The 17,282-nt window shown below is 35.5% G+C and overlaps 1 protein-coding gene across 10 annotated transcripts in view; it reads left to right on the plus strand.

Annotated features, from left to right (window-relative positions):
• Positions 1-11,349, plus strand: part of LOC128263757 (plasma membrane calcium-transporting ATPase 3) — a 35,450-nt gene extending 24,101 nt beyond the window's left edge. For 5 of the 10 annotated variants that reach the window (XM_052998915.1, XM_052998917.1, XM_052998914.1 and 2 more), the window contains one exon: positions 7,477-8,060. In XM_052998915.1, coding sequence (XP_052854875.1) covers positions 7,477-7,956 — 480 coding nt within the window. In that variant the 3' untranslated portion in view covers positions 7,957-8,060. Of the gene's footprint in view, positions 1-2,796; positions 3,124-7,476; positions 8,061-9,294; positions 9,364-10,653 lie in introns of those variants that run through there. The other 5 variants (XM_052998919.1, XM_052998920.1, XM_052998921.1 and 2 more) reach the window with 3 other exon arrangements.
• The last annotated feature ends 5,933 nt before the right edge of the window (positions 11,350-17,282 follow it).

A 17,282-nucleotide genomic window follows, 5' to 3' on the forward strand; every position in this document is an offset into this window, starting at 1 on the left:
ACTGCCGCCGCTCTGCCGCTGCTCGGCAGGTAATCGCTGATGTAGAGAGAGAGAGAGAACGAAAGAGACAACGAGAGAACTGTCAGCGGGGGGTGGGGGAGCCGCACACTCCTTGCTCTTGGTGTTGGCTATGCAGTTCGATAGATGGCGCCAGCAAAACTCAGGTTGTTTTGCAATGAAATATTTATTTTGAAATTTGTTGGCTGAGTAACGGGTTTCTAATAGTCGGGGAACTCGACTATAGCGCTCTTTCTAGTTTTTAATTTATTTTTGATTTTTCTATTGAATCTGGAAGCTGGGAGCTTTTGTGTTTCAAGTCGGCCCTCGAAAAGTTGCGCTTAATATATAAGGGGGTCTATTAACTAAACCGCAATGTTGTGCTATTCCAAAACAAAAAAATGTTTGAAAAATATCCACTCGATTTTTTTATAAGTATTTTTAAACGCAATTTTTTTGTGGGTACCTGCAATAGGGAGAAAACTTTTGGGAAACTTAGCTGGTAAGCTGTCTAAAAAGTGAGTTTGTCTAAGTCTACAGTTCTTGAATACAAATTTAATTGATTAGATTTTTGAGCTTTCGCAGCAGCAAAAAAGGATAATAACATAAAATTTAAGCCCGAACCAATTTGGCAAAAGTAATAATGCAGAATTTCTAGTTTTTGCAAGTACTTTCAGCAGCAACTTTCAAAAATGGGTACAAAATGTATGTGCAACTTTGTTAAAAGACATATTAGCCTTTTACAATTTTGTTGTAAACGATATTTTGTAGTTTAAAGTTTCTTAATAGTTAATGAGAGCTTCCATAGCTCGATTTTGATATTTTACTTTAGTTAAGCTAACATTGAATTTTTCCCGTTCGCCTAGAATTCAATTTAAAGCTCTTCAGTGTAGGTAAACTGAACTGAACTGATTGCGACTGTATGTAGTTGGTGCTGTTGTTTAATAATGTAAGCTTTAAATCAAGTGTGTTTTCTTAAAGGAGGAGCTTAGAAAAATAACGAGGATCTTTTCGAAAATCTTTCTAGTAGTATTTTCAGCTATCAGAACCATAAAAATGTTACTTTTTAATAGAGGGCGGTTTTGTCACATAGCCTTTAAATTAAAAAGTATTTTATAATATATTATAACCGCTGCTATGGTGTTTAAACAATTTTTTATAATTATTTGTTGCTTCCGATGACCTACTGGATTCTTCAAAAAATTACTTATTAACTTTTTTTAGGATTTGCTTAAATGAAAGCCCTGATTCCTCAAATGCTGACATTCTTCCGCATTCTCAACTTATCAATTATTATTATGGAATCAAAAACTCTTAGGAAATACCTTAAAGAGGAACAGAAAAGCTTATAATTTGTTAATGTTCATCTTTGGTGAAACACTGCGTAACTTTTACTTGTACTTTAACTCTCGCAAACTTCTGAAATCTCGGTATGCATATGCAAAGTAAAAAAAAACTTTTTTTCTCTTAGCAGCTACATTTAAGTAAAATTATACCATATATAAATCCAGAGCTTAAGCTGTATATCCTTAAAGTTTTGGTTTGATAGTTGCAACGCATTACTCATAATGATGAGCAACAGTTGAGTCGGTTACACTGGCTTACAAAATTAAATCGATGAATGCCTCCAGAGATCAAACCTTGATTTTCCGGTGTGAATGGACTCCCTGATACCTATTTTTTAAAGTGTTAATACTGTTTTTCACCTGTTTTCATGCCAATTTAATTTTTTATCTCCAGTTCTGCTTAACCGATTCGGTCAGCTATAGTTTATTTCACTAGAAATAGATCATTTCTCAATTTTCCCATAAGGATAGGTTTCCGGTTATAGTTGCTAGAACTCGACAAACCTCATCATTTGTTTCGTTTATTTTCGTTTTTCAGGCGTGAAATTTTTACGAATTAATTTATGTTGTCGGAACTTCAGTTCAAACTTTGTCGAGCTCTAGCATCTATATATTCAGAAACCTACCTATCCTATCTTTATAAAATGTAAGGGAAAGTTGAAAAATTAACTATTTCTGACCGGAAAATCATAAGGGAAAGTTGAAAAATTAACTATTTCTGACCGGAAAATCAAGGGTCGATCCGATCTTTGGAGGATTTCATCGATTCAAACTTGTAAGCCAGTGTTATTGAACGACATGTCCGTCCGACCGTCTGTACTATATACAAAGTATGTTTTGTTTGCTTTTGTGATTCTGATAGAGAAAAAAAGAGATAATAAGCTAGTTTTGATTTTCCAAAGTTGCTAGACCGGATTCTGTGCTAGTTTATGATATTTAAAAACAATTTTTTTAATTAAGACATGACTAAGAGCTAAAAACCAAGACCGCTGATTGCTGGTACTGTATAAAATGCCTTGAAGTAAATGATTTTAAGTTAAAAATTTTGAATTTGTTGATTATTATATACAAGGGTATAAACACAAGCCAGTATGAGTACTCAGCTCGAGCTAAAAGACACGGCTAGCAGGTATAAAGCTTTTTACCTAGACTAACAACAAACCAGTAAGTAAAATTACAGGTTAAATTCCAAAAAAAAAATTGCAATAAAACAGCCTCGAAATTGGACTTACTTTTGAACAGGAAGCGACATTATTTTTATTATTATTATAATAACGAAGAGCCACGCATACATACGTATACATGTATAACATAAACCAATATATAATCTATTATTTTGATTTGATTCTCCTTTTTTATATTTTACATTTATTGATTGATCCGCTTTGAATTTTGATTATTTGTTTCAAAAGTAATTATGAGATATTTGTTATTAATTTTTGTAATTTTAAAGCCGGCGGAACCAATACGAGAGACTGAGGTGTAACTGACAATTGCAATAAAATGATCACCAAGTTCTACATACATGTAATTCTGAAACTAACCTGCAGTTATCCTCGCAAATCGAAAGCTAATCTAAGTGATATAAAAAGTATATGTATATCATAATCATTTTAAAAAGCGCATATTGATCAAGTTTTCTTATGTCCATTGTATGTTAAATTAACAATACAAAGTGTGCCATTAAAAGGTAACATGTGCATATAGTCAAGTCGTATAGGACCTCAACCTGAACCGAAAACAAGTTTCGTAAATATGCACATATTTGTTTGAATAGTAAGAGTTACTTACTTTTTTGTTTGGTTGTCCGGGGATCTGTGTAAGTATAATTTTACTGGTAGGGTCATACAAACTATAACCATCAAAATGCGTACATGCAAATGACTGCTCAAACGTATAGAATGGAATTTAACTGATACAATTTACTAAACCAATTATAAACTCAACAAAACAACAATATTGTTCACCACCAAGATCTACTACTTTAACTACTTTAAACTGCAACATACAACAACAACAGCAACAGCAACATCGTCTTAAAAGTGTCTTCTGCTTCGCTGTATGCTTAGTACTTTTTCTCTGATTTCTACTGAACTATCTTCTACAACAACCTTCAATACATACGCTAATCCAACTCTACACTTCTAAAGGGCATTCAAACGTACGTAATTAAAATATTCTTATTTTTTCTACTTAAAACCCATATTAACGAACCATCATGCACGTCGATTAAAGTAAAACAGTAGCGTTACAAACCAAGACATTTAATAAACTAGTAAATTTGCAGCTGAGTGTAAAGTCATCCTCGCATTTTCCTACATTTTCCTTACCTTTTTGTGACACTTCCTCGACCAATCACTTAATTTATTACCGTAAAAGGCATTCAATTTCGCCATTTAGGACAGCGTTTTCAATGTTTGATAATGGCGCACCTTGGTAGTTTAGATTCCTTATTGAGAGCTCAACATTATATCAAATGTCTTTACTTACTTTTTAGTTAATGTTACATTTTAATACCTCTAATTTTAATTCTTAGAATTATTTTATACCTTTTCAATTCGCACGGGCGAAGCGACTGTCAAATTTTCTGTTGTATTAAGTCAATGTTCTATATTTGATAGGCAATAATTAGTCGTTCGGAGTCTCTTCAAAAAAGTGGCGGTTTTAAATTCGGAGGTACACTTTTTACATAAAAAATTCGCAAGTACTTACTGTATAAAGGATGTGCGCAAAAGCTAATTTAGATCGGACCATTACATTTTGAGTTACGTTGCGCACTGACTTGAATAACGTAGTTTTGAGAAAAACGCGTCTAATATTTTTTACTACCGCACTTCCTGTCTTGATCCCGATTACGAAATAATCGGCATCTCAGCGAGTTTTAGTCCGATCGACAAGAAATTTTCACAATATGTTACTGAGATGTTATACTTCTATATAAAAAATTATCAAACTATTTTCTTTAACTTGAAACTATACTGCCCCCTAACAACATTATGGCCACTTTTGTCGAGAATATGCTGATGTGTTCGTTTTGCAATCAATATTTTTGTGTTACACTTTTTTTTTTAGGAACACAGTCGAACATGATTTTTTTTTATTTATTCATTTATTCGCCAATCTTTATTTATTTATTCGTAATTTTTAAGGACAAAACTTTAACCAAACTTAATGTCATAGGCGATTATATTTCTTAAAATTTTCGCACCATTTTCACTTACAACTCTGGTTTTTTCCTTAGATTTAGTTTTAATTTAATTTGTGGACGGCATAATAAATGGACACAATGTCAGAAAGATATGGCCAGATCGACTCGACTGTTCTGACTGTTTAAGAATATAAACAGTTAAATAGAAATAATGGCTACTGGACAGATTCTAATTAAAAAAAAAAACGGGAAGACTGCGAATTAAAAAAAATAGTATGTTCCTATATAGTGATTAAAAAAACTTAAACTTTTATTAAAATGGCTGTCTATACATAGATTTAGAAAATATTATGGCACAAATAGATACAAAATAAGGGCACCACTTGCGTATTCTATGTACATATTTTATTCTGGGATAAAATCTAAAATTAACTTTACCTTTTCTTAACCTAAATTTTTAAACATTTTATAATTTAGCAATACAAAGACGTTTTAAAAGTGCAATGTTATCAAAAAATTCATATTTGATAGCAAACGTCATAGGAAAGCGGTTAGATTGGTTGGGTATTCAAGCATCAAGATTCAAAACTTCAAAAACTGTAGGGAACAAAAAGAAATAAAATTAGTGAATCGAAAGATCTTTTTAAGGCTTAATCTAAACTAATACGTTACACGCTGTCGATCGCAAACTTATATCACTTTTTTTTAGTGTAGGGTTCTACCTTAAAACTATTTTTAAACTTTAAAAAAAGTATAAGAATGTAGGTGGGCTTGTGGAAATGGTTTTTTTAGTCTAAAAATTTAAACTGTGTAATGTAATTATAAACTAGAAAAAATTTACGTTTTTACAGCCAATAAATACCATATTTATTTATTTTATAATCGGCTACAAATTTAGGATATTTACCTACATTTTAGGCCTCAGATTCCTAAAAAAAATTTGAACTTAAAATATAAATTATAAATAATATGACCCATTTTTTAAGGCAACTGTTACCTATTATATTAATTTTTGGCATATTTATACAATTTTATGAAAATTTTTTTTTTGGGTGTAATTTCGATGTGTATTTTCTGAATTCGAAGAAAAACCCTGAAATCGTAGCACTATTCCATGAGTGGTGCGGACAATTCGACAATGATAACATAATCATTTCATTTTCTAAGTGTTATTCGAGCGTTTTCGTGAATATAATTATGAGTAATTATTATTTTTTCAATAAATCGAGACAAGTTTTGTTAACTAAGTTTTAACCCAGTTTCTATTTTTATGCCGAGGCTTTTTTTTATAGTATTAAAAGTGAAACCTGACCCTCAACATCGCTTTTTAATTTTATTAAAAATACTTTTGAACGATAAAATTGGCTTACAAATTTAAATCGAAAAAATCCAACAGAGATAAAACCTTGAATTTCTGGTACAGTTGGATTATCTGATTCCAAAAATTGCACTAAATTTTTTTGTATGCCATTTTTTTAAATTGTAAATACCGTTTTTCATTTGATTTCATGCCTTTTTTTTCTCCAGTTCAGCTTAACCCTATACAATTGATTTGCCGGCGGATTTTTATACACTTGCGGAGGGTATTATAATTTCAGTCAGAAGTTTGCAATGCTGTGAAGGAGACATTTCCGACCCTGTAAAGTATATACATTCTTGATCAGCATCACTAGGAGAGTCGATCTAGCCATGTCCGTCTGTCAGTCTGTCCGTCCGCTTCTACGCAAACTAGTCTCTCAGTTTTAAAGCTATCTGCATGAAACTTTCCCATAAGTTGTCTTTCTATTGCAGGTAGTATATAAGTGGATAAGTGGAGCCGGATCGGACGACTATAGCATATAGCTCCCATAGGAACAATCGGAAAAATAAATAAAAATATTATAACTTTGCTTTTTTTAAAATTTTTTTTTCAGTTCTTCGACATATAGTAATGGTTAGTTATTTCAGAATTACGGTTTAAATTTCATCAAAATCGGACGACTATAACATAAAGCTCCCATGGGAACAATAAAACTTTTTTTTTACATTTTTTATATATATAAATTTTGTATAGAGTAAAAACTTTAGTTTTTACTACTTTACAAACTTTATGAAAAAGTTGAAGAACGTTTAGTTTTTGGTAAACAAGCTATTGATCACCCAAATCGGTTTATCATAACTGGAGATAAAAATTTAATAGGCATGAAAACAGGTGAAAAACGTTATTTAAAGTTTAAAAAAAAAGGTGCCATACAAAAAATGAAGAGTTTCATTTTCTGAGTGAGGAGGGTGTCCAACTGTACCGGAAAATGCATAAACCAGTGCAATACAGTTTTATTAGTCCAATATATTTGGTGTCTCCATAAATGTTTGTATATAATTAGATAAATTGATATTTGTATTTTAATTATTTTAAAAGTTCTATGTACTAAAATGACTTAAAAGTGTCTAGACATGACATTTTCAATAGCATGCAGCATATATATCTGAATAACATTGATTTTAAAAAGTTAAAAGTTAATAGTCGTTATCTAAGCGCATTTTATTGTAGTACTTCGTTGCATATTTGTATATGTATGTGTATGTAAAGAGGAGTAAGTCATACGATTTTTAAACCCTTCTTCGTCCGCGTTATAGTCTCAGTATCCGAATCCACGTCCGCTCAACTAAACTTGAAATCCTCCGCACGCATGTCGGAAAGCTTTATTTATTATTGTGTACAAGTTTGTATGACTACACATTCTGGCAATGCAATACAAAAAGCTATATTTTTTTGGTTTTGCTGATTTCAACGCATTTAGTTTTGTTGTTTAAGCGCTTTTATTGACACCCAAACAAAAAAATAGTTTGAGCCTTAATTTCATATTAAAAATTGAAGTTAAAAAAAATTATATGCATATATACATACATATGTATGTTTTAACTGTAATGCTATTTCGTTCGTTGTTTCCTTTATGTTTACGTTTCTGTTTCTGTTCGTTTTTTGTCTAATTTTATTTGTTTCAGTTGCGTGTGATTCGTGCTTTCCGCTCGACATTGGAAGACCTAAGCGAACGCCGATCGATGCACAGCTTACATAGCTTACGCAGTCCGCGGACGGGCATGCCAGTTCAATTAGGCACTGGCCACCCGCTGTACAATTTTAATCTGCTGAGCCCCAATTACGCCAAGCACCAACACCACCACCACCAACAACAACAACAACAACAACAACAACAGCAACCAAATCCATCAGCGAAGCCGCAACAGAACGTGTCAAGTGCCATGCTGCCGCCGGACATATCTTACATTGACGAAGACCCGCAGCAGCATCAGCGTACTGTGCACAACGGACTAACTTCCCAACACCCATCAATGTCCACACACATAACTGCCCCTGTCGCAAGCCAAAGCTTTTCAGAAATTGCACAAACCTTGCAGCAACAAATCCGTATTAATAACACCGAAACCAAGCATTCCAATGGACAGAATGAGACTCGAATTTAAATGGTTCCAGTTGTTGTCAGTAAAAAAAGCGTCCCATTGAATTTGATTTCGAATTTGAAAGAATGAATGAATGAATCATGGTGAGGCTTATTAAGAATTCCGAGATCCAAATCAGACTGTCCATAAGTGGTTAAAGTAATAAGTAAATGATCGTGCTTATTTCAGTATATAATATTAAAAAGAAAAACATTGACATTTCTTAATTCAACTGTAAACTCTTAAGGGAACCCTTATTCCACAAAGTGAATTTATTTATCTTATATATACAAACGTGCATGAAATTGCATAATGCCGGAGATATAACATTTAATTTCTTATTTTAACTAGCTTGTTATCCCCAACCAAATAAGTACATGCAATGCTCACACAACCAAAGGTTCCCAGAGTGCCCTGAAAATAATGTTTTGTTACAATAATACCAACCTTACAATTTAGAAGATGTAAGCATGCATTTTATAAAAAACCTTCGTATTTTTGCAAAAAAATAATGTATTATTGTAGTACTTGTATTACTAACAAAAAATCAAACCCTTTGTCTATTTTTTCTGTGTGGTGCGTTATTATAAATTAACTTTATTCAAACATGGAGCAGTGTTTGTCAAGATACTTTCTAAGTATCTATGCAGTATTTGTTCGCCGTTCTTAAAATCAAATCAACCCTAAATCGCAAAAACATTTCGGATATAAAGAATTTTATATATTCAAATATATAAATAATGTGGTATAAATTAAACTCTGTAAAAATAGAATTTACAGATCAGCACTTGAAAATGAGTATGAGTTTAGGTAGTCGCATTGATATTTAACTTAGTCGCTTGTTAAGTACGTATATGTGTACGTGCTTATATCTAAGGTGGAACGTCAATATGATTTGTGTAATGTTACTGAAAACGTTTTACCCTATCACCATTGCTCTTGACTCCTAAAATAGCCGACGTTTTTTTTCAACAAACATCTTGTGTCCTTTCCAGAATTATAATTAGCTGATGACCCTAAAGTTACCATTTCCTCCTTTTTCACAAAATACATACATATGTATAACGATACAAAAGCATTTACATCATCATGGTACATACAAATTTTTGTATATTTTCGAACAACAAAGTATTTTTCTAATCATTTACATTACAACTTACATTTTTGCTTTTAAACAATTGAACAACAATACATGTATATTATTATATTCAAATTAATGTTAAAATGTTTGTAGTAAATCATTTTAATAGCAGCAAGATAAATCTAAATTTCAGCCTTCTTATGTCTATTTTTCTCTTTCCCACTTATTGTTTTCTGTTTTACTTTCTATCTCTCTCCCTTTCTTTCTCTTTAATCTCAAAGGTAATAGGCGGCGAGTTGCAAGAACGCTTGATTCCGGTCCCATATAGCAAGAGCAACACTGATCAAGCTGTAAGCCTTCACAATTTTATTATAATTTATGTTTGCAAATTTTAAATATTTTAAAGAAATCCAAAAATTAAGTTCTATCTTAGCCATATGTGTCACTAAGATTGAGCTTACGTGGTATAAGTTTAATATGCTTGAATGTCTAAAAAGTGTTTTGACTATACCCTGCAGTTCTGAAATGCATAACTGGCCCAAAATCAGTATCATCAGTATTTCATCAGAATGCGACGTCGGCAGAGACGTTTGACAAGAGAGAGCCGACCTCTCATCCGAAAATCGTGGCAAACACAGAAAAAATCCACTCCCACTCTCTCAATCTCTTTTCCGATTGCAGAGCGAGATTTACTGATGATTTAGAGTGCTTTTTTGCTGATGATTTACTGATGATTTACTGATGATTTGGTGATAATTTAACTTACTGATGAATCCCTATGACATGCCTATTTAAAAATCATCACTATTCTTTATGAAAAATCATCACCTTTTCATCAGTAGCGATGCTTTATTGGTGAAGAACGGTACTGCAGGGCACTTAAAATGTCTGTTTGTCTGCGATAAACCGTGCTGAATATATAGCAACAAATTATGCATTCATGTATGTATTTAAGTGTCGGCTATCAATTTAACAAACACTCTCGCTTTTCTTTAAAAGACTGAAAAGATTTCATACCTTATTTCGGAAAACCGAATTACCCTATGCTTCTTTCTACTTTATTAATTAATTATTTTTTCAGTTTATTTTCTAAGGCATTGCTTTTAGTTTTAAATCTATTTCCCACGGAACGGTTTCATTTTAACAGTATTTTCGATGCCACTTGAATTAGTTTCAAAACTTGCTTGTTGTATTATGCATGCTTAAACTAAACTTGCTTATAGATTGTTGATCAATTGTTCAATGATTGAACTATGTCCGAATTATCAATAAGATACATATATGTATGTAAAAAAGGATAAGCGACACATATGGATTATGATAAATGCTATTGCCTGTGATTTGTCCGTCTGAGTTAAGTCAAACATACATACCTACATATCTTACCTATCACGAGATCTGCATAAGAATTTGTTCATGTGTACGCAACTGTTCGTAGTAAAATATAACATCGCCACCCTTATTTTTGTATTTTATTTGGTTTATGCATACATAATGAGAATGTACATATGTTAATACATATGTGCATACCTGACTCTCTAGCTTGACTGATTACAGCTGTTCTTCTTATACTGTTATTTCTGTCTCTTTTGTCACTGTTCTTGGTGTTGTTCTTTTCTTTTTACCTAATGTGTGCTTAGATTCGAGTGGTGAACGCATTCCGGCAAGGTCTCGACGCCCGTTACGGTGATCACACCAACACTTCCCTGGCAGAGGTACTGCGTAAGCAGACTTCGTTGAGCAAGCGGCTTTCGGAAACATCTTCCATTGAATATGCCGACAATATACCCGATGAGCTGACCATACCCGAAATCGATGTCGAACGTTTATCATCCCACAGTCACACTGAAACCGCAGTTTAAACTACATTGGCATCTATACCCATACAAACATTAAAAACGCACACATTCTTGAAAGGAAATATTCAAATGAAATTTAAGCACAGCCCGACTGTATGTGTAAAATCTACTATCGAACTGTTAATTTATTTATATTTTTAGTATTTCAAAATACCGGTGGATCTTGCTTTGAATTGTTAAGAAATCGACCTGTAACTGAGCATACTTCGTATACTAATATAGGGAACCCGGAAAAGCCAAGTAATATACCAAAATTTCATTTAAATTAGAAAGCAAACCAGATCAGATCAACGGGTCGTTTTTACTGTTAAAGTGTGTTATCCAAAAATATATCTTAAAACAATATAAATACCGATTATAATCACTTTTCCCCACAATAATATGAAAATGTAAACAGACAGATCCTACCCAATACACTCAAGCCATCAACTATTATTATAACGTATTTCATTTAATAAAAGAGTCAGTGATTAAAAATGTTTTGTGTTTTCTTATTTGAATGTAACAAAAGGTAATTGTTATCTATTTATCTACAATAATATTTATGATTTAAAACGATTGGACGATAAAGAAAAAGGGTTTTAAACACATCAGCTTTTGCGTGAAAAATCGCTGCTTAAAAGTAAATAAATAAAAAGTAAGTACAACTTTTTTCTCTTTGCTTAAGAGACTAATAATAAATATTAAAAGCTTAACTTACTAATGGTATTTACTTTACTTTAATGTCCCTAGGTGGGAGAGGGGGAATCTCGTTTCGCTGTAATCGGGTGTGGCTGCTGAGCCGGCATACATAGCTCGGGTTATATATCCAGGTCTGTGTGGGTGTTGGCGTTGCGAATATACCAGGGGGCCCCAGTGATTGTTCTCAGAATTTTAGGTTGCGCTAATTGGATGATCTCTATGTTCCTGCTGATTGCACTGCCCCACAGTTCAGAGCCGTATGTCCAGATTGTCTTTAAAAGGGTGTTATAAAGTAATATTTTGTATTCAAGTTGAATCGGAGGTGGGAGGTAATAAGCCAATGAAAACTGCTCGCCTTCAGTTTTAGGCAGTTCTTCTTTGCTTCTATATGTTTTTTTCCAAGTAAGTGATAGGTCTTCGTGGGCAAGTGTCGAGAGATGGGTTTTTACATGTTCGGTTGATATTTTTATAGATTTAGACAATTTAGACAGCAGACAATTGCAGTGTCATCAGCAACGGTTGATATTACCGTTTGATGGCTTGTGGGAATACCCAAGCAAACTGTGATTGTTTTGTCGCAGAAGGATCTTGATTTTATAAACCAGGCCGTCGATCCTAACGCGATCGAAAGCAATGCAATATGCCCTGAGCTCGTAATTCATATGTTATGCGGCTTACCTGCTCGATCGTTCCATGCAATATTTGTAATTTTCATATGTGTGGAAAGTATAAGTATAGAGTTAAAAACTCTATACTTAAGTATAGAGTTAAAAATCGTAGTAAGCCATAAAACTTCACACTAAGGTAACTCGACTATCAACATGTGTGGTTTTTGAAATTGTGCATGCTTAAAGAGTATTTGGGAACGAAGGACCTACGTTTGGAACGTTTGGGAGAGTGAATTGGTTCGTCGGCAGATGGGGCTTAAAGACATTTTGTAAGTGAAAGGGAAAGATTGCAGCCTTTTCTTGATCACTGCACTCCGATTCACCTGCTTGGGATCTTAATGGCAAATCGGGTTCCATTGCTGGCTGTATGTCTGGGTGCGTTCTCCAGAGTGGAAATTGGTTGCAGGAGGGAGAAAGCTGTTCTATGTGGGCACGTTGAGCTTTTTTTTTCTCTTAATAAAGCGGTTTACAGCTTAAGACAAGCTGCCTTTAGTCTTTTTTTGGTGGCTGGAGACCAGTGGGCCATTCCATCATTCTCTGCGAAGTCGACGTTTTTCCAGTAGGCGCGAATAGACAGTATATCTGTTTGGGCGTGTGTTTGTGATGGTATTGGCCATGTGCAGCCTCGCTGGGTTTTTTTGGTTGGAGCGGACATAGGAGAACAGGGTAATGGTCAGATGACAGTTCTGCGAGGGTTTCAGAGCGTATTAGACTTTGTGGAATTCTTGTTTTTACAGCGTTATATATTATATATTATGTCTGGGTGTGATTTTTTTGGAAACTAGCTTATTGTCTGGGGTGATGATAGCTTTGTATAATTTGTGACCTTTAGAGTTAGGGGACGAGAGCCTCAGTATGTTTTGCGTTATAGTCAATTGTAAAAGACAATTAAAATTACACTGCGAATCGTTAAAACATAAATCAACCAAAGATCACTAAACACAACATTTAAAAAGCCCGCTCCCCTTAAAAGCAATCGTCGGTAGGGTATGCAGGCACCAACCGCTCGGAAAACATCGACAAAAACTGATTTAGTTTGAAGTTTTCTCAACCACTGAAGAGCAGTCGGTGTTTCAAGTGACACGACTGCGATATGCCCTGTTCCCATCTCAGTGGACTGATACATACATATATGTAAAACATTTTACTGCTACCACTGATTTGAATTTGTAAACAAAAATAATATGTATGCTGAATTATTAAAAAAATATATTATAACATATTATATTCATATTTTTATCATAACCCAATAGTAAATACGCCCATATTCTTAGGGTACCAAGCCTGAAAAGTGGCAAAAGACAAAATATTCTTGATGCGCCGAAATGAAATAAACGCACACATGCTCACGTGTCTGAGAATGCATGATCACGCATGCATACAAAGACGAATTCAAGCGCAGGGCAGCCTTCTTCAAAAAGCGCCTCTGCGACTGAACGACTGAACTCGTGCAATGAGTGCGCGAGCATAAAAATGAGAATAAGAATGAGAGAGCAAAAAACCCGAACGCACACGAAGTGCAGGACCTGCTGCTGTGAGCACGGGTGGCCTCCCGCGATCCGTTTTTTTTTGTGTCCAAATGCGTTGTATGAAATGACCAGTCTATATGTTGTATGGTTAGTGCTTATACCAAACCAAGGAATCGAATCAGTAGAACTTGAAATATTTAATCAGCCACCTCAAAAAAAGTAGTTTTGAGAAAAACGCGTTTATGGGGCCTTACCAGTGTAACTTTTTTTTAAAATAAATTTTTGCCTAATTGACAGTTTACAATCAAAAACATCATTTGAAAGCGGAAAGGTCTTGCCTAAAATAGTTTTAGAATGGCAGCATTATAAAGATCGATCGCTCGCAGGCATAAACCCCAAAACCTGAAACTTTAACCGCGTTTATCTCGAAACGACATTTTTGAAAACTACAAGATGACCGACCGGTTTCAAATTAACAGTCTTAAATGGGTCCTACCTGCAATGACCTCCGAACTTTTGGATTTGTTATAAATTGTCCATTTGGCAGAATTAAAAAATTAAAATTAATTTTTAAGCACCTTACCAACAAAATCATGGTAAATCTCTTTCCGAAATTATTTCTGATGAATGTATTGCTTATATTTTTGTTATTTTTATACCCTTCCAGAGGGTAATATGATTGCAGTGAGAAGCTTGCAACGCAGTGAAGAAGACATTTCCGACCCTATAAAGTATATATATTCTTGATCAGCATCACTAGGAGAGTCGATCTAGCCATGTCTGTATGTCCGTCTGTCCGTCCGTTTCTATGCATTCTTGTCTCTCAGTTTTAAAGCTATCTGCTTGAAACTTTCCCAAAGCTGTCTTTCTATTGCAGGTAGTACATACATATGTCGGGACGAGCCGCATCGGACGACTTTATCAAATAGCTCCCATAAGAACAATCAGAACAATAAGTGAAAAAAATTAATTAAACAGTAATGACTATCGCTCACACCAGGAGCAATTTGCTGCGCGTTGAATGGCGTCGGCCTCACTTAACGGCGAGTGCCCAGGCCGCTAGATCCACGGCCCATCTAAGAGAGGTGTTTGCCCAAATAGGGTCCGCCAAGGGCGTCCTTAATCCTGAGGGGGGAGTAGTTAACTAAGTTAACCGGGCGACGGCAATGACCGATCGTTCGAAAAGTTTGCTCCGCCCGGCAAACTACAACATTGAATGTACATATGTACATACATAGGGGGAAACGCACATGCTTCCATTCGCGGTAGCCCGCATACAATATTTGCACTTTCCAAATGTAAGAAGTACAATCTAGACCTATATATTTCCAAGTTCCCACAAAAACACATACATATATGGACATCCATGCATACACACAACAATCCTGATAATGTACGAACAAATGCGCGTCCATTTCAACATATGTACATAAGGGGAAACGTAACGTACCGTAACGTAACGCTCCGTAACCACGGTAACGCAAATACTTCCATTTGCGGTACACCATGCAAAAATTTCGACAGCGAGTCTATTAAAAACAGTTAACTAATAACAAAAAGGTAAGATTTTCACTTAACTTTAACAAACAAATAAGGCTGAATCTAACCTTTTTCCATCGTACACAACTGGAGTTGTACAATTTTAAATTGTTATTATTATCAAATATATATAATTATAGCCTGATTCTACCAAATCCATCTCCAGCGATACGCCTTTCTAACATATGCATTTCTATTTCATTTCTATTCAGCAGCGGTAATTCACACACACCGTCGGCGCAGATCCAGTAAATAAAATAAATAAATAAATTTCGTGTGCAAGTCGTGACGGTGCGATAAATATATAATATATATAATTTTTCCTAGCACTTATTTCTACAGCTCAGCAAACCATTGCAGATATTTCATAGAACATTTTTAGGAATTATCGTTTTTTTTCCGTCCATCAAAGTAGTTGTTCCTAAACTTTGAAATTTGTACTACTGTTCCGTTTCCACGTGTTCCCGCGGTAGAGCTGAGCTGCAACGCTAATAACAAACACCAGCGGACCAGTTACTCTGATTTCTGGAATGCCAGGAGGAGACAATAAAATGTTATTGGTTCCGCCTGCAAATAAAACGCGATCGCTATCCGCATTTACCCGCGCGCACATCTAGCCCAGTAGCCCCGAAATCGATTGCGACAGCAAAGAGCAATACTTTGTTAGACACCCTAGGACACGACTAGAAGCTGTCTGTTCCAGCAACCAATCAGAAACGATTGTCTCTGAATCCGCCCACGCCTTAAGTTAAGTCACAAGTCAAGACCAAAACGTCCGTAAAGTCACAAGCAACTCGTTCTCAGGCAAAAATAAGAAACGAATTTGCAATGGCAGCCCTCGCGAGATTCAGCACGGTATTCGATCGTATGAGTCATTTCAGAGCGACGATTGAAACTCCTGGGGCGTCACCTCCGTCTGTCCACACCTGCCAGGTTCGTAAAGGGCAAGTCCGCTCGCTCTGGGACAGAGCCGAAAAGGAATTTGAAGCTTGTCTAGACACTATTTCCACTATTACAACTGAGGGGACAGAGGAGAATTTGGAACTCTGCACCGAAAGTACGAATATTGTTACTCGGTGTACGAAGAGCTAGCGGTTTAGCTCAGCGAGTTAATCGACCGAGTCAGGGTGCCGTTTGCCTCCCTGTGATACAGAGGTGTTCGAAGGAGACTATCTTAAATGGCCACCATTCAGAGATCTTTTCACTACCGTCTATGTCAGAGAACTGGGATTGTTTGCTGGTGTTCCTGTGCGCCAGTAAACTTCCTAAGTTGACCTTATCTTTACGGGAACAATCTCTCGCGACAAGTACTGATATTCCGAAGTGGGAGACGATGAACCAATTTCTCAGCAAAAGATATCGGACATTGGAGGCCATCGAGGAAATGAAACCCAGCAATTCAAGGCAATCGTTTTCAAAAAGCCAGCCAAATCCGAAGAAGCTTTAGTCTTTTAAAAACAAAGTGATTGCCAGATGGCAATCGAGGAGCGGGATAGGCGGGAGGCTCTGACATTTCCGATGCACAGTCAAATCTGCAAGTCTGTTTTGCCTCTGGCTCTGGGGTCACCACCTTCGAGACGGGCGCGTTGATCGACCTGTGCACTCCCTTCAGCACCATCAACGGCTCCTTGGCGGCTTCTTTTAAGCTACCCACGACAATGGAGAATGTTCGCGCCAAAGCGGCGCTTCTAGTTTGCCTTTCAAGCGCCCCTGGATTCTTTACATTCGAGAGAGCAGTTCTTCCAGATCTTGCGCATCTCGCACTCTCGCTCTGTGTCTCCACTCCGCTCTCCAAGCCGCTCTGAGAACTTTCATCACCGTAATGTTAAGTTAGTTCTAATTACTCGATGTACTAGTGATATTAAAAAGATAAAAGTGAAATCACATCAACCCCGAGAATTGCATCAAACCCTGAGGGAAAATCCGCCTCAATCCACTTCACTGGATGTTGAGCACTTTTAAAAAATCGCACTTGGCAGAAGCATCCAGCAGGCGAGAATCCAAAGGTGCAAACGGGTGTTCACACTGAAAAGGGGTCAAGAAGGCGAGATTG

Source organism: Drosophila gunungcola, unplaced genomic scaffold (assembly GCF_025200985.1).
Source record: "Drosophila gunungcola strain Sukarami unplaced genomic scaffold, Dgunungcola_SK_2 000018F, whole genome shotgun sequence".
NCBI lineage: Eukaryota > Metazoa > Arthropoda > Insecta > Diptera > Drosophilidae > Drosophila > Drosophila gunungcola.